The following is a 17,583-nucleotide window of genomic DNA, read 5'->3' as shown; positions in this document are numbered from 1 at the left end:
ATTTCAACCAATCAGTAGACGTTTTCGTTTTGTAAAATCCGCGCCCGTGAAGGAGGCGGATATTGTTCGACGCCATCTTGCTGCGTAGACTGACCAGAGTCCGTAGCAAAACTCTTTACAAATTTTACCTTTCCTAGCAATTGCTGACAATTTTATTTGCCAGAGATGTCAGATAAGGAAGTTCACGAGCTTTCTATCTGCCCGATAACTTGCTTCAGTTTCAATAAGGACTGCAGTCGTAAGTTTTTACCGATTTATAAGTTTACTTCCGCTACAGCTGAAGCTAGTCTTGTCTTTATAATAATTACTATTTTGATGTCTTATGATGTTTTTTCTCGTGGCAGAGCTGGCCTTTTCTCCAAGTGACAGCACCGTTCATATCTACAAGAGAGCTGGCAACAAATGGGTCAAAGAATGTGAACTGTCCGAGGTGCGGACGATGAATAGAAACATTAATCACAATCAGATACGTGTCTGATCTAGCTGCTTAATCACTGAAGTTCTCTGTTGAATATTTTTCGGAAAAATTTCCGTCTAACCCCATACCAATCAAAACCAAAGCCGTAGTCACAAAGGAAATCTGTTGTTTTGCCTGTGCTTTCCTTTATCCAAGAACTGAATGCATAATCAAGTGTGGGGTTATACGGAATTGTTGCCAATTTTTCCTTTACAATCAACAGTGTTCATTCAGCCCTAGCTAGGCATGCAGTCGATCATTTTTAATAGGTTTTGCTACTTGCATACCTTGTTCTGAGCTTTTTCTTTTTTTTTTGCTTTCACTACAAATGAACTCCTCAGGTTTTTACAATTTTGAGCTTACTATGATTTTTATTTTGGTTAGCATGGTCAACGCGTGACAGGAATGGCTTGGGCCCCAACCAGTAACAGGCTTGTCACCTGTGGAGCGGTGAGTCTTCAGTTTAAAAAATGTCACGGAAATATATTAAAGCTAATGTTGTTTCTTACACTTATCGGATCTAAAGTATTCTCATAACTTCCTATTGCATTGAAGTCTTTGTAACTAGTAATGACTCAGTCTGCAGAGTATAACCGAGTATGGTAAGTGCATGCACAAGTTCTTTTTATAAGATTTATTTTGCATGCCCAAATTTCTGTAAAGTATTGCAAGTACAGTATCTTCATGATGGACACAGTTCTGGATTTTCAGCAGGCACACAGCTAAAAGATGGCTCTACCTGCTCAAGATATTGTTGAGTTCTGTAGCCATACTTTGCAGTCTGGGTAATGACCCGAGTGTGTGTTTGTGTGGCTAGGTGGTGTTTTGAGCCTCTGCTTGCAACACCACCTGCTAAGAATTTTCAATCTTGCATCAAAAAAATCATCTTGAATACTGTTGTCACCTTTAGGACAGAAATGCCTATGTATGGAACCTACAAGATGGCCAGTGGAAACCTATGCTTGTTATTTTGCGTATCAATCGTGCTGCAACCTGTGTCTGCTGGTCTCCTAAAGGTAACTATAGTCCTTTTTAGATTGCCTCTTATGCAACTGTAGTGAGCTATTATGGCAATTTGTTTTGGACATCCCAACATTCCTTGGGTAGGAATTAGTACTTAAGATATATTTGTGATAGGCCTGTATGTGGGGTGAAATCAAATCTAACACATACCAATTACAGTTTAGTCAAGGTGGTAAAGTTATCAAATGGTCTGTTGTGCAAGAATTATCTCATGAGATATTTTCATGAGTAGGCTTGCATATACAGAATAGGGAAGAAAATGAGTTTGTTACATCTAAGTTGCAGATTATTAAAGTTAGAAGTGTGTAGCACAGCAGCAACTGAAAATCTTTAGGATCTGATAAGGCTATTTTTAGTCGTGTGGGTTCTAAAATAAAGTTTGTGTTATTTTAAGAGGACAAGTTTGCTGTGGGAAGCAGTGCCCGTCTCATTTCAGTGTGCTATTTTGAAAAGGAAAATGACTGGTTAGTAATACAATACTCTCCAATATTCCTACTCTTATTTATGAACTATTTGATCTTGTTTAGTGCAAGACACATAGCATTTTGCCAGTGCTTATATGTAGGTTAGTCAAACATTAAATTCAATAACTATTGATTTCAAAGACTTTGTTCTGTGTAGGTGGGTCAGCAAGCACATCAAGAAGCCGATCCGTTCCACTGTCTTGTGGTAAGCTTTATTACCCATTTTGTATCTTATATTATGGACAGCCCTTTCCATAGTATCTGAGAAAGCACCCAATAATAATCTGTGGAGTAATTAAGAACCATTCCCTTGTAAAAATAAAGCAAATGTTTTTGCAGGTTTGAGTTCTGGGAAAAATAATTGCAAATAGTTAAATGTACTGTGCATGGGTGACAATCAATGGCAAAAACATTTTATGTAAATATCAAATTGGCAATGTTGTCAAGAACTAAAAAAGAAGTACTACAACAGCCCATTGTATAATGCTGTAATCAAGTGTTAATTTATTCAAGCGATCTGTATACCAATTGAAAGTAAATTAATTTTTTAACACCATAATGGATGTTTTTGTGTCTGATTATAATTTCTATAGTCTGGATTGGCATCCAAACAACTTATTGCTGGCTGCTGGTTCTTCTGACTTCAAGACGAGGTAGGCAAGATATCAAGAAGATTGCTAATCTTCCTAACTCTGATGGATTCATGGTAGAACTTGTGTTCAACATTCACAATGAGTGTTTGGTGGTATGTGTATCAATTTGGTCTGGTCAATGTCTATGTGGATTATTTTGTGGAAAGCCTTACTTCCATCATTTGCTTGCATAGGGTGTTTTCTGCTTTCATCAAGGAAGTTGATGGAAAGACTAATACTGACACCATTTGGGGAAAGAAATCCAGTTTTGGAGGTTGTTTGTCTGAGTTTTCTAATGGCAGAGGTTTGTATGCATGCAACAGTCTTGATTTTGGCCTGTAGTAAAGCATTTATTTCAGGTTGTTTTCTAGGTGAAGAGTATGCTCGGGTAGATTCTAAAGTTTGGTTGTTGTTTTGGCCTGGCACAGAATTTTTTAAGTTCAAAGCTTTTCAAAGCCATAAAGAAGTGCTTAAAACTACAGTTTGGGGTCTTTGTATAAATGTATGGTAACTGAATTTATTTTTTCCAAGCTAAGGTAACCATGATTGGAGATATCTGAATTTGGGAAGTGAAAGTGACATGAAAATTTAAAAAGATCACAAGATTTAGGTCCATTGATTTATCTCTATCTTTATTGCAGGTGGTTGGGTGCATGGAGTAAGTTTCTCTGCCTCAGGAAACAAACTTGCCTGGGTTGGTCATGATTCCAGCATCAGTGTGGTGAATGCTGCAAATGAATGCAAAATGGCAACTGTCAAAGGCAATTTCTTGCCTTTTGCAGCTTGTGTGTGGGTCACTGAAAACAGTATTGTGACTGCTGGTAATGTTTGCAAGTGATACCTTGCCTTATTTCAAAATATGGAACTTAAAAGAAAAGTTTTTGAGAGGGGAACAGACTGGAAAGTAGGTGGATACAACTGTTGTAGGCGTACTCTGTCATCAGCTTATCAGTTGGACTGTGAATGCTTACAGTAGCGTCAAAATCTTACTTCGGACCCCAAGTTGTAGGGGAAAGAACTCTGAAATTTAGGTTGCTCTCAACTCTGCATCCGAAGGTCTATATTGAAGCTCTCCAATGTGTTTTAAACATGGTTTGCATTTTGAGTCTCACAAACCTAGTAGATCACCAACTGCATGAGCTGCAAAGCCATTTTCTATGACACTCTAGGTGCTACGACACTCTATGACACTCTAGGTTTCTATGACACTCTTGGTGCTCCTTGAGTGGGAAGGACTGCTACATGTTGTCTAATAATGGTTACTGGTATTCCAGCATTTTTGTGACTTTAGATCAGACCCATTTGATCATTGCTAGTAAAAAGTAGTCTTCTTGCCATCAAAGTAGCTAGTTTTCCTTGGTCACCTTCCCTCAGGGCACTTGTCTTATGTACAAGTAATTAGAAAAATTGCACCAAATTTCTTCAAGGTGTTCAAGTCTGTAATTTTACTCATCTATCATATGTGAATGTATAACAATAATATTGATTTCAGCAAACATCTTTCATTCCAGGGTATGACTACATCCCAATCTTGTTCAGCCATGATGACAATGATGCTCTGAGTGCAGGCCAGAAGCTGGATGTTCCTAAGAAAAAGGAATCCTCTGGAACTGTCAGTGCTATGGCTAAGTTCCGCACCATGGACAAACAAGCTCAGAGTGCTGATGACAGTGGATCTGGCACAGGAGTGCACACCACCCACCAAAATGCCATCAAGTAAGAAATTCCTACAAATTTGTTTTCTTTGAAATGGTTTTAACCAGCTTGGGTACCACTTCAGCCATTGTCTCCATTTCAGCACAGAGTGGGTGACAATAACTAAGCAAGAGTAATCATTAGGAACCAGTTCTATATGAGTGTTTCCTGTAGGTGATACCTCTCGTCTCACTCTCTTCATCAGGCAGGGATTTAGCAAGACTTTTAAGTAAAGGAGTTAAGTTTCTAAAGAAACTATGGTGCTGCATCAGTGGGGGTAACAAGGTAATTTGGTTATATCAACTAAGTTGAAATTGTAAATTGGCCACTGTAAAGATTTAAAAAGCTGACGAAGGGCTAACGCTTGAAACGTCAGCTTTTTAACTATTTACAGTAGCCACTTTACAATTTCAACTTAGTTAATATAACCAAATTAACTTTTAGGTAGACAGTTTTGGCAGAGATATTTCTTCTGTCCTCTTTGAATCAAAGGGAGAAGGGGGCTTATTTTTGTGCTTTTATCAAAAGAGTAGTTCAATACAATTTAGAAAGTTGTTGCCATCCTTGTTGTTCCTTTTCTTAGTCAAGTGCAAATCTACAGTGGAACCAAGGCAGGTGCCACTAAGTTTGCAACATCTGGTGTTGATGGTCGTCTTGTCATTTGGGACGTGAAGGTAACTACAGCCACTCGTTACTTGCCATTGTATGTAGAATGCTAACCTGATCAATTCATTTCCTGCCATTCTTTCTTTTGGAAAGTTATACATTATATTATCCATGCACTTTAAGGCATTGCAGGGGGGCCAGAAAGCTCTGCTATTAGTTATTTAGGATGGTCAGCTTTGAAAGCTATTCGAAAAACTAATTAATACATTATGCAAGCTGCTCATTGGCTAAGGTAAACGCTATGGTACACTTGCTTGGCTACAGTATAATAATTAGTAATAATATTTCTTTACTTTGGAAGGATTATTTGGGTGTTCTGATAACGATCAAGAGAGTATTGGTCCATGATTTGTAATGATCCTATCGTTTTTGTTGTTTGTTTGTTTATTTATTTTTTTTTTTTTTCAGTCCCTGGAATCTTCCATTGCTGGTTTGAAGATTTCTTAGACGATGAGGAGATCAGTGGCTTGTTAGTAATGCATTACTACATTTGTGTCTGGAAAAACAAATTTCTGTTATAAAAGTTGGAAAGAGATGATTTTACCACAAATTGAAGTGGATCATCAAATCAATAAATGTTCTTTCATTTTCTAAAGTTAGTCGCCATTTGATAATTTCAATAAAATTTGCCAAACAACATAAGCGTTAAATAGTTTGGTTTTATCACTTGGATCGATGATATAAATAGGCCACAGCAAAGAGTTTCTAAAGCCGAGCGTTCGCCATAGATGTGTTAGTAAAAATAAGGTATTTGTCCAAATAAATCTCGGGATAGGCCTGGATTTGGAGAAGAGCCAAGGGGTGCATGCCAAACGTGGCTGCCTATTCATTTCCTCCTCAGACTACACAGTCGACTTCTTGAATAACGTTTAATCAATGCATATTTACAAATCGTACATTCCACAAAGACACGATGAGTGAACTACCCGTTCGCAAAACTTCGTGCTATCCCTAACCTTTTTCTGTCAATAGGACAACGTTCTTCTAAGTCATCCCGCGCAATCTCAAACAACGTTTTTCAAGAAAGGACTTTGTCTGTTTTCGCTTACAATTTGAATCAGACTTTTTCGAACACGGTAAGAGCTTTAAAATTTACAGTTATGAAACTGAAAGACCACTGGAACTTTATCTGTACACATAATTTATATGACTTGGCCAGCCTCTTGGCTCGTTTACGAGACAGGGAATCTGTTCTCCTTTGCCCATTTCTTCATGGTACGAATGATGTATTCCACTTGAGGGTTTCCTGTGTTGCGGAGGATCTGAAGAACGTCTCTTAGCGTTTCCCTGGAACAGATAATTAATATTAAAGACCAGAGGTAATAACCAGGTAATTTCTTACAAAGCAGTACATAACCCAGCAAACAGGTGGGGAGAGTGAACAAACCCACAGGCTGCAGGGAGTCACCTAAATATAACACTAAATCCTCTGTACTAATTCACATTGCGAGTTGGAAACGGGGCTAAGTGATATTGTTTCGCATCTCTTGTTTCGCGCTCAGGATAAAAACAAACAATATGATTGCCGTTTTCTTTTTTTTCTTATTTCAATTCAAATATGCGATTCAGGGAAAATTCATGACCTGACGAATTGCGAAGCGATTCGTGCGATATCTGTTTACAAGTGCAATTTGACGCGGAATCCCCTCGTCAGGTAATCAATTTTCCTAAAGAATTATACGGCAGTTGGCAAGGATTGAGAATCAAGTCTAGAAACTTGAGCTAATCAAAAAGGCGTCGAGGTAAGGAACTTGTAAGGAGGATTTTCCCAAAGAGAAACAATTGTTCGTCGGAAACCCTTTACGATTGCCAAAAAATCCCAGTGACGGGAGCAAGTTAATTAGAATGCCCGAAATTCAAGCCCATAATTTTTAAACCATTAAAAGTGATAATTTTTGTTGTGATTTCGCGACAATCGCTCTAAAGCACGATACTCTTCACGAACAGTCCAGCTGTAGGTTACACCAATAATTCCCACAAGCGAGCAAACATCTAGGCAAGCGAACAAAGAAACACTAACTTGGGCTCGTGACCAGCGATAATTTGTTGGAAGATTCCAACACAGGCTCCTCTCTTTCCTTCCCAGTACTCTGGGTTAGGGTCCAGTCTCTCCAACACGTCAAACGCCTTTGCGGCGTAGTAGAACTGACCCATCTGTGGAAGAAAAAGCGACTTTCTGAAACGAGTTAAAAAAGTGTAACGAAAGTTTAATCATCTCGAAGAATCCTGGGCGTATCTCATAAACATTTGCTCTGATAGAGGATACTGAATAAAGTTCATTCAACCAGATTCTTTGTTATGATTGAGCTATTCTTTTAAAGTGTCTCTGTATTTTCCTTTGTTTTATACTTTTTTTCCAAGTAATTTGATTTAGCTGGAAAGTGGCCCATCAATGAAAAGTTAAATCAAGGTTAAGGTATCTTTTTAGGCCTAGTCAAGTTGGTCGATTGCGCAGAAAGTGGAAAATAGCTCCTTTGAAACCATGCAGAGAACTTACTTTGTAACACTCGTTTGCGATAAGCTGCAGTAAACTGAACGATTCCCCGGATGTCTCCATCTTCAGGTACAATTCCCATGCAGGCCGGGCTTTGTGGTTCATAATGTCTAGAAAATTCAACAGAGTTCCAGCTTGTTACTGATGAGAGAAAACTCTAGTTGCAGGCAAAAAATAATGAGACTTTTCAATGACGGTATTTGTTTATTTAGCTGGAACACAGAAAGACTTGTCCCTTAGAGAGGTCTAGCACCAACGCCTTCCTTATACTAACGATGGCAATAATTTTAACTGTTATCCGTAACAATTACCGGGCACTGAATTATGTGCACATCCTGCTTTTAACCTATCAAGTCTCACAGAACAGGGCCGTGTTGTTCACTGACACAGTTAACCTGACCCGGGGTTAGTTTAAAGTTTTAATTTAGTTTTCTAGCTCTACAAAGGAATTTTTCTTTAGTATTTTTCTCCCATTAGTTTTGAGTCATGTGGAGATAAACCCTAACAAAACCTTAGCTCTTAAATACGCTCTTCTTCTACATGAAAAATTAAAGCCAATGTTAATTTTTATTCCTAGGTTAGCATTAACCCCCTTTCGAATAACCCGACCCTAAAACTTAAACAAAACTTAACATGGCCTGCATTCACGTTCACCCAAGGCTTAATCTTCCTCTCTCGAAAGCCTCTAATCATTTGGCTAAATAAAACAACTATTCTAAATTCTTATTTTTATCTGAATCTACTTACAGCATCGCGCCAACCAGCTCAGGTACGTGTAGTCATTTTTTATTTTTTCAGACTGGATGAGCAAAAAGATCTAAAAGACAGTCGAGAAGGAGAAATAATTAACGCTACCTGTAGAATAATAACATATTAAACTATACAATAATTTACAGTGAATTTAACTACAATTTACCTCCTCAGCTTCTTTAAAATTTCCAACTGCCGCCTTGGCTTGGGCGTAGTTAAAATTGAACGTATCGTCATTGTAGAAGTAACTCTGTTAAAAGGATACAGCAAAGACATTAGCCACAAAACTCGTCTTGCAGCAATCACGCGACTCTAAAGGATCCATGCTGGCGCGTTCCGAAAAAGTTAACCTCGATCTTCATCATGATGCACTTCGTCTTTAACATAAATCGCTACTACGTTCCAAAAGAAGGATCCTCGCCAATCGTGTAAGTCACACGCAACAGACATGTTATAGATACAAGTATTCAATCGCTCATCAGACTTAAAAGTGTTTGCGCACGCGTAGACTACGAGCAGGTCCCTCCTGTTCGTCGAAGTCCGTAGCGTGCGCCTCACTCCCAGAGTTCTGCACGGCGCGCTAACATTTAAGTTTTTGTTTTTTCTTTTTTCACAGATTATTTTATAACTCGCACAACGGATATCTCCGAAAAGCATGGTCCACTCGTAGTCTATCACACGTGCCTCAATCGAGATCTGTTGAGTGAAACCCATCATGTGCGTTCAAATGGCGAATACAAAAATAAGGAATTTTCTTCTCACTCTTCATTTGCTGGCTAGACGCCCTCTCCGATAGCTTATGAGTGAAAGGATGGTCGGTCGTAAGTACAGCAATTATCATTCTACAAAGACTCACTTTTGACCTGACTCCTTACCTTGATTGAGTTGAGGTAAATAAGCACGTCTTCAAATTGTTTCAAAAGGAAAAAGCACGACGCCATACACTGTCTTCCTGGAATGGTATCTATATTGGGAAAACAATAGACAGCTTATGCACCCAAAACTTAACGAAAAAAAAAAAAGATTACACTAGCTGGCGATAACTGGTTCGAAATTGAATGAGTGGGATATAGTGTACCTTAAAGAAGAGAAAATAGATCAATAAATTTTTGTCCTCCTGCATTTTTCCTAAGAATATTGTAAACTGTAGACTTCCTTTCTGCAATGTATCTCAGAGATTTCCTCTGACAAAACCTTTCCCCTGCGTCATGCACGGTGATTATTTGGAAACTAGAGAGCTACCTGTCCTCACTAAAAGTAAATAAATCACGGTTCCATTATCAAGCCTAAACTTTACAAGCGTAATGATCTGCGATCCGCGCTTAGCTTCTCCATTCGTAGAAATTCGCAGTGGTTTGGAATTTATTTTTACTTCTACGGTGTTTGCCTACCCTAGCAATCCTTACTTTTTAACGGTTTCACTCTGATGATAATGCACTTTTCTTAAGCACAAAAATAAACCCCTGCGACAGTAACATACATTTATTATCCAACTGTGATTCGCGGAGTACAAATAACGCGCGAAACGAGTACAAATATCACGCGATGTTTGTTCTCCAGAAATATCCGCGAAATTCGCCCGCACTGAAATAACAATTTGGCGTGTTGGAAAATAAATCTCTTATTTGACGTTTTGTTGTGTAGTATCTCTGAGTATTTTTACTCGTTATTTGTATTTTGACTCGCCCTAGGGGCTCGTTAAAATACGGCACAACTCGTAAAAATACTAACCGATATTATACACAAAAACGTCTAATTAATAAGATATATGTACCCCTTGTCTGATAAGTTCGACAGGAAAGAGCAAAACTCACCACACTCGCTGGCCGATCCACCAACAAGCTGGAAGTACTGCTGAGCGATCTTCAAGTGTTCCCTCTAAAACAATAAGACAAACATCTTCAGTCTTCTAAAGCACAGTAATGTTCTCCAAGAGGGGATGCCAGTGAGTAGGAGAAGCGAAACTTACAGATCCTTGTTCCTGTCCCAAAGCTGCGTTGACCACACCCTTTAAGATGTACTCCTACCATGAAACAAGACAAAACTTCAGTGCCAACGCAAACAAGGAAGCTGTACGAGAAAAATTGTAAATTCAAGTCTACCTGAGGAGTTGTAGGTTCTAAATCTTTGATGAGATTATAAGCTTCCACCACATCATCTGATAAAATAGGCATACATAAATTAATAATCAGGATAAAAACACGCTCTTATCACTGTTTTATTTTCAAATTTCAAAGTAACCCTTAATTCTCACCTTGCCTCAAGTAATAGATAACCTACAATTTGAGACAAAAAATATGGTAGACATTAGCAAGCCACTAGATGAAACAGATTTGGAAGGGATTTTCAACATTGCAGTTTATGCAGTTTATGAAATTATTAAGTATTTACCAAATTCAAGCGAGCTTCAGGAATGACATCCACCAAGGGTGGTAAAACTTGTAAGGCACCTTCACCACCTCTAAAAACAACCTGGTAAAAGCCGACAGCAAAGTAAAGTTTAAACATCATCAAATGCTTGATCAGGCTTTACTGCAAAAATCCTAACGTCCACCAAATGACAAATTCCCCTGGCCGATGAACACATCCATGAGAAAAAAACAAAAACAAAACAAAACAAAAACAACACACACACACACACACACAAGTCTACAATGAATGACAAAAAGTGAATCAAAATACATAGATTTTTCACAAACCATTGCAAAAAAGACTAGTGTAGTTTAATGCTTCTGCAAATGGCACTATACTCCCTGGAAGCCTGCAATTCCCACCAATTGGCATTATGTCTGCAAATGTACCACTGACGGTGAAATTTACCCCTCTAGAGTCCGGTGACCTGTGAGCTTGACTATCCTTACTCCTTCATAGTATTTGCAGCCATTTATCATTTTCTAAGCTGGGGCTCTCTTCCTTTTTTTTTAAATACTTTTAAATACTTGCATGGTTTGCAGAACTCACCAGATTGTGCTTAATGAGATCAATGGCAAAGCTAAAAGAAGGACTTGCTGTCTCCTGTAGAGTCTTAAGCTCACCCTGATAAGGAAGTAGGTACATTTTGTAAGAGTTGATCTCAAGATAAAGTAGAGTCATTATTTACTCTAAATACTTATCTGCTCCTTTGTCTGAGCATGCTCATAAGAGTGTCAGGTACGCAGGCTACAACAATGGGGAACACAAGTTAAAATAAGTTACACCAAAAAAGCTAGAGACGGGTGTTAATCAAAACCTCACTGAGATGCAAAATGTAAGTCAGCATAAATTCTAATAATTTGGATATATCAACATAGTTGAAATGGTAAATTTGCCACCGTAACAATTACAAAAGCTGATGTTTCGAAGGGCTAATGCTCAAAACGTCAGCTTTTATAATTGTTACATTGGCCAATTTACCATTTCAACTTTGTTGATATATCCAAATTATTTCGTCACCCCCACCAACACAGCCCCAAACAGTTTCTTTAGAAACTATCAGCCTAAATTCTAATAAGCTGAGCTCTCTCCTAGGCTTAAGAAAGACAGCAGAAGAATGCTTTTCCTTGCTTAAACAGGCTGTAGTGCACAACAAGTAAAACAGAAACCGGTTGATGTCAATGAGTAGTAGTATTCATTACCTCGGCTGCTTTCCCGTTGTATAGTCTGAAGTGGTTACATGCTTTCAAGTTTACTGCAGTGGCACTAAAAAAAAAACCAAATTTATAGCTTGAGACTCAAGAAAGAAGAACTTCTTTATTAAAACTCCCAGACTAGTGGCTGGACAACCTTTCACCAGCCACAGAGTCAGAGTTGGAGTCAGAGTAGTGACAGCACTTTGGACATAGTGAAAATCGAAATTGCTCATGGTCCAGTAAAAAATAGATTATCAAAGTTGCAAGCAGGAGTAGAAGAACCAACCAATCAAAATACCAGTTCTCAGGCCATCCAATGACCTTAGACTCCAATGATTCAGTTTTCACTAGATTGTATTGCTCTGCACTTCTGATTATCATTTCAATTATGATTTCATCAAGAATGAAAACCAGCCTTAATATATAATATTACTTAATATATTTGAGATGGTTTCACTTGACCTTGAAAGTACAGAGTAATGTCTGTTTACCTGTCAGGATAATGTTGCAAGTAAACTGCTAGTACCTCCTACAAATTAAGTAGAAAATGAAAATTAATTCTGCGCAACCATTCTCAGGAAAAATGAAACATTACAATTCTGACTTGCACATAACTTCTCATAATGCATCTACTAGTTGCAATCCAAGGTTGTCCCATAAAATCACCACTGATAAAATTATACTATCCACCATGGTTGTTATTTTGTAATCATTTTAAAAAACTCTTCTTTGAAAGATAAATATAATTGTAATTTCCAAAAATATTTGGAATCTTAATAGTGGACTTAAGAATTCAAAAGTCAGTTTGTTAACTTTAAATTCTCTTAAATTAACAATTAGCATGAAAAGGACGGCCTGAACAGACATAAATTACTTACTTGAGAGACATCGTAATAGTCAAGCTTGTAGTAGCAGAGAGCAACATACACATTTAAAGCCAAATAATCCCTACAAAAAAATAAACAATCAATCGAAACTAAACAGTACAACAATCAAAAAAAAAAATTTAGTACATTTGCATTGTAGATAAAGATTACTGCACAATTTAAGCATGTGTTGCCAAATTGGTGATTTTCTCGGCAAATTTAATTGCAAGATTTTTTTTTTACTAGCTAAAAAGCAATAACTGTTGGCCAGTTCCTCAGCACCAACTGCTGGCAGATAACAGTTCAATCTACATATCACTTCCATGTGTTCTTAACTTGGTCACTCTTTAATCCCATGAATCTGCCTTGTATTACGTACCTGGGGCCATTTCTCGAAAGTCCTGGTAACAGGCCTGTAAAGTTCTGTTTTCGTTCAATTAATGGAGATTTCGAATTAAAGTTTTGAAAATGATACAACAAAACTATCAGCTAAAGAAACAAAAAGGACTAGTTTAGTTGTCGGAACCTGCTTTGCTATCCTTTAAATTGTGATTTTAAAACATGGCTTCAGGCTGGTTAAGTTACTGGGATTTTCAAGAAACAGGCCCCGAGTCCAGTGGTCATTACTTATAAGTTACCCAGCACAAATGGTATGGAATATCTTATCTGCTTACTGTACTCTACCTGTTATCAAGAAGAATCCTCTTGTAGATGTCAATGGCTTCTTGGTAATGACTTCTCAGGTAATGGATAGAGGCAAGGCTTAACTGTTTCATATAAATTAAAAAAAGGCGAATTTTTTTAGAAGAGTACATCAAATTTGGAAGCTGAAACTTGTTTTTCCAAAAAAAATTAGGATTTATATTCATGTATTTAATAATACCTGGTCCTCAATAATATCTTGTAGGGCTTGATGATGGGTCATAAGTCTCTTTTCGTCATTAAACTATTGATAATAATGAAATATACAGAAATAATTGAGTAATACATACAGAATGAATCATTGCCATAACATGATACAATAATTATACCAAGTGGACTTAAGCAAAAACAGTACCAAACAACTATAGATTAATAAAAAGCAACTTGCATAAAAAGTATTTAAAATGTATGTCTACAGGAATGAGAGATCCTGGGTTTCGATATGCAAGTTTTGGGGTGTTAGCATAGCCTTAGGAGTCTGGGGAGCGCATGCATCTTATTAATAAAGGATGGCAGACAATTTGTCAAATAATTATAGTACATCAATTGGGAAGGACATTTGTAGGGATGACCGCCACTTCTGTGATAGAAATGTACAGTGGAATAGTCCATTAATCAGAATTTGAACTATCAATGATTCTCTCTGAATAACTTGCTCAATATAAGGAGGATAGGAATTAAATATCAGGGGTTTTTTGCAACCTCAGACTTATCTGATGACTCGATAAAATGAACAATTACTAAGTACAGGTGTATGTTGACTGCAAAAATGGTTGGAATTAAATAATCTACATACACATGGTCAGAATTAAATAAAAAACAATTTGATGTTACCTTGTGTGAAAGGTGAAATAACAGCCTGTTTTGAAGTCTACTCTTTGGACCTGATCATTGTTTTGTCGATTCAAAAACAAATAGTATTATCAAAATGATCTATTGAATACTGTATGTCAAGATGCGAAAAAACAAAGATATCAGTCTAATTTATTTATTTATTTATAAGGATTTGTACCAAGTACTGGAGCAGAAACAATAGGACATGGGTCCCCTATGAGGTTTAAGCTCCAACAAACCCACCCATCCCACCCCATCCCAGCTCGCTTGAGATAATATATTCTTTTGAATTTTGTACTGGAGAACAAGGCCACCCAGGCAAATTTATATGTAAACAAAAGAATTTTAATCCGGGAGCCATTTACGAAAGTGGTCTATAGAAAGGTAGCATATTCTTCTCAATTATTTTAAGACCTTGAGTGTTGGTCCAGCCGGGGCTCAAACCCTCAACCTCCTGCACAACAGTCCAGCGCTCTATCTATTGAGCTAACCGGGAGGCGGTTAGCTCAAAGTTGAAAGTCATTTATCATTATATTTTAAAATATTTTGAAGATCAATTTTTAAAATATCTTTTCAACAAATTAGTATAATTATAATTAATAATACATAACCTCAGAGTCCCACCAAATCTCAAAACTAATAATAATAAAATATTCTTAAAAATGCCATCAGACATTTCTATCTGTAGCAGTATCTCAAACAACATTTCTTAAATACATACCTTTCAAAGCCATCTCATCACCCTCCTTGTACATTCCAAGAAAAAAGTAACAGCATGCAAGATTCACCCACACATCTGGATGGCAGGCTTCACTTTTTGTTAGAGCCAGGTACTCCTAATGAAGATAAAATTATAAAACCAGTTAATGCCTTTACTTTTGCTGAGATCATTTTTGTGTTTTCAATAATATATCAATATTTCTCAAGAGATGACCTGCTTGTTTTTTATAGATGGAGTGCCATAATTATCTTAAAACAAATAAACCTCCCTCCTTTCACTATCAATAATTTTTCTCCTGTAACCCAGTTATGAGATTATTGACATATTGGTTAACTTAACTTCTGTACGAGGGAGATCTACAAGACCTTTCAAGGAAAGCTACTGAACAGATTGATTTCAGTCATGCAAGGGTCTATCAGTGAGGTAATTTCACCCTTGCAGTTAACAACTTTACTTTTTAGCTTAAAAAATGCATTCTAGTCATGTGGCATAGAGAAAAAAGTGGTTTATGAAGTGATCAATGATTTGAATGTGCAGTTTCCATCTTTTAAGAAGTAAATACCTCCATGGCTTTCTTGTAATCTCCTAAATGGAATGCTGTGTATGCAATCCAAAGATTTGTCTCTTCACTTCCTTTTCCAGAGTTACGGTTAAACTAGAATTGAAAAAAAATAAATATAGCTTAGATAACAGACTGAACCCTCTCTGAGGAAAAACCAAACGTCTTCACCAGGAGAAAGGGGGGGGGGGGATTTTGTGGGTAAAACAAAGCACATCCTTGTTTCCACTTCACTCCACCATATTGACCAGGTAAGAATCAAACTTTTACAAAACTGAAACTTAAGGATTGAATTCTCAATACCTCTGCTAAAGTTATAGCTCCGGTATAGTCCCTCATCTGTAAAAAATCCTCCAATTTTGGCAACTTGCGTTTCTTTTTCGAGTCCTTAGCAGATGACACTGTGTTTCCTGACCCAGGGCCTACGGCCGGCTTCTTCCTTGAGAGCATCTGTAACAATTCACCGAAAGAGAACGAGAAAAATTTGAGGAAATAGTTCGCAAATAAAATTGATACATTTTAGCTCGATCCAAAATCCAAATTTACTAGTCCATCATAAAATGTAAACTCTGTTGATGGTTACCATACAACAAAATACTTTTCCAAAACACAAGGGAAGTCTCACCATTTTGACAACGGGATTTCTTGATAAGCTTTCCACAAAAATTTTTTTGAAATACAACGCGTTATAACTAAATGGAACGATTAAGAGGTGTCTTTTAGGTCAAATATCTCCTACGAGGTTTGGTCGCTACGGCCGCCATGTTCTACCTTCGCAATCAGCCTCAAGATCATGAGGTGAAAACTTTACGCTCCCGGGTGGGGGAAAATTACTGAACCGATAGCACTTTACGGGAAGCTGAAGAAGGATATCAGCTTTGAATTGCCCCAAAAAGGGTTTAGGTGATGTTATCGAGGGAGGTAAAGACTTAATATGTAATAGTTTATTGAAAAACCGACATCGCAGTCGTTAGGCTGAATTACACTGGTAATGCTATGAAATATCAAATGAAAATTATAAATTTCTAGTTGAAGCCATATTGAAGGATTCTTAAAACGATCGGTACGATAGCAGGGTTCAATAAAGAGTCTGGTATTTTTTAGTGGGTATCTCGTGTTAATATTGAAAGCTGGAAGTAGGTTGTATAACATGTGGTTTGGGGCGTTTACTGTGTTTACAAAGTTTCTCACATAAAAGTTGACGACGGCTAGCAAGAGATGTTAAGTTGGAAATTTCGAATCATTTGGTGTATGATAGACCAGGACCATTATAATTAACAATTATTCCACTCTCGCTTGTTGGATATGAGATGATTATAGCCAACTCGGCGCTACGCGCCTTGTTGGCTATTTATCATCTCATATCCAACAAGCGAGAGTGGAATAATTGTTTTATTAAAAACGTTAAATTAAATTATTAAATTTTATTAAATTTTAGCTCCCTTTTAATTTTAAGCTGACACGTACGCTTGCCATATTTGTAGATTATGGTATATTGGCTGATATACCATAATGGCTAAGCCAATAAAAAGTCTTGAATTGCATTATCCAATGATCTAGTTTTTAATAATTAATGATAGACAAGGCCCGCTTCTGAATTGTTTCGATTTCGTCGCTCAGATATGATGGTAAAGCGTAGTGAAATACGGGTGAACCGTATTTTACGACACTACGTATGCATGAAGAGTAGAACCTCACCATATCCGCAACAGGCATTTTCGCACGTTTGAGTTGTCTCAGAAAATACATACATTTTGATGCTTTGTTAATGATATGATAATTCACGTGGCAGTTCAACTTTTGATCATTACTGATGATTATGCCAAGGACTTTAGCTTGCCTGACGAATTCGAGTTCTTTACCGTTAATCATTAGGGGGTGTATTGCGATTCGGACCTGGAGCGCATTTTTTTACACTTATCTTCGTTGAAGGTGAACTTTAAATTCGTGGACTGGGTGCGGATCGAGTCACTGACTTAAAATCAGGAAAGATCATATAAGTAAGATTTCTTTTCTATAAATGGGCATTCTTCTGTTTTAGACTCTCCTATGTTGCTGCTTTTGTATTCTTTTACTGTTTTAAGCTTAGGTAAATGCTTAAAGCTGCAAATA

General features: G+C 37.3%; 2 protein-coding genes across 2 annotated transcripts; one reads left to right on the top strand and one right to left on the bottom strand.

The window, feature by feature from the left end:
* Nucleotides 1-49: 49 nt before the first annotated feature.
* On the top strand, nt 50-5,579 carry LOC111340312 (actin-related protein 2/3 complex subunit 1A-B). The gene is made up of 12 exons (XM_022947139.2): nt 50-238; nt 345-430; nt 842-907; nt 1,368-1,473; nt 1,875-1,944; nt 2,102-2,149; nt 2,538-2,597; nt 2,771-2,880; nt 3,218-3,397; nt 4,088-4,292; nt 4,855-4,945; nt 5,346-5,579. The coding sequence occupies exons 1-12, from the start codon at nt 166-168 to the stop codon at nt 5,382-5,384; spliced, it is 1,134 nt and encodes a 377-aa protein (XP_022802874.1). The 5' UTR covers nt 50-165; the 3' UTR covers nt 5,385-5,579.
* Nucleotides 5,580-5,791: 212 nt separating this feature from the next.
* On the bottom strand, nt 5,792-16,262 carry LOC111340324 (intraflagellar transport protein 56). Its single transcript, XM_022947153.2, has 22 exons — nt 16,097-16,262; nt 15,775-15,921; nt 15,475-15,567; nt 14,913-15,027; nt 14,192-14,241; nt 13,539-13,601; nt 13,340-13,422; nt 12,668-12,737; nt 12,281-12,318; nt 11,796-11,859; nt 11,143-11,217; nt 10,573-10,653; nt 10,436-10,457; nt 10,284-10,339; nt 10,151-10,204; nt 9,996-10,059; nt 9,057-9,145; nt 8,348-8,431; nt 8,179-8,248; nt 7,435-7,541; nt 6,958-7,091; nt 5,792-6,224 (listed from the first exon to the last, which is right to left on the bottom strand). Exons 1-22 carry the CDS (start codon nt 16,097-16,099, stop codon nt 6,110-6,112), a joined length of 1,677 nt encoding a protein of 558 aa, XP_022802888.1. The 5' UTR covers nt 16,100-16,262; the 3' UTR covers nt 5,792-6,109.
* Between the last annotated feature and the right edge of the window lie 1,321 nt (nt 16,263-17,583).

This window comes from Stylophora pistillata, chromosome 10, assembly GCF_964205215.1.
Source record: "Stylophora pistillata chromosome 10, jaStyPist1.2, whole genome shotgun sequence".
In the NCBI taxonomy this organism is placed as follows: Eukaryota; Metazoa; Cnidaria; class Anthozoa; order Scleractinia; family Pocilloporidae; genus Stylophora; species Stylophora pistillata.
This window is presented reverse-complemented; position numbering and strand designations above follow the sequence as displayed.

Excerpts from the sequence above, each read along its gene's own strand:
- LOC111340324 (XM_022947153.2), bottom strand. Across the intron at positions 12,738-13,339 it reads AGGATTCTTCTTGATAACAG|GGATTATTTGGCTTTAAATG; the intron begins GTAGAGTACAGT and ends ATTTTTTTGTAG. Across the intron at positions 7,092-7,434 it reads TCGCAAACGAGTGTTACAAA|ATGGGTCAGTTCTACTACGC; the intron begins GTAAGTTCTCTG and ends TTTCTTCCACAG.
- LOC111340312 (XM_022947139.2), top strand. The coding sequence starts at position 166 with ATGTCAGATAAGGAAGTTCACGAGCTTTCTATCTGCCCGATAACTTGC. Across the intron at positions 239-344 it reads TTTCAATAAGGACTGCAGTC|AGCTGGCCTTTTCTCCAAGT; the intron begins GTAAGTTTTTAC and ends TTCTCGTGGCAG. Across the intron at positions 1,945-2,101 it reads TTTGAAAAGGAAAATGACTG|GTGGGTCAGCAAGCACATCA; the intron begins GTTAGTAATACA and ends TGTTCTGTGTAG.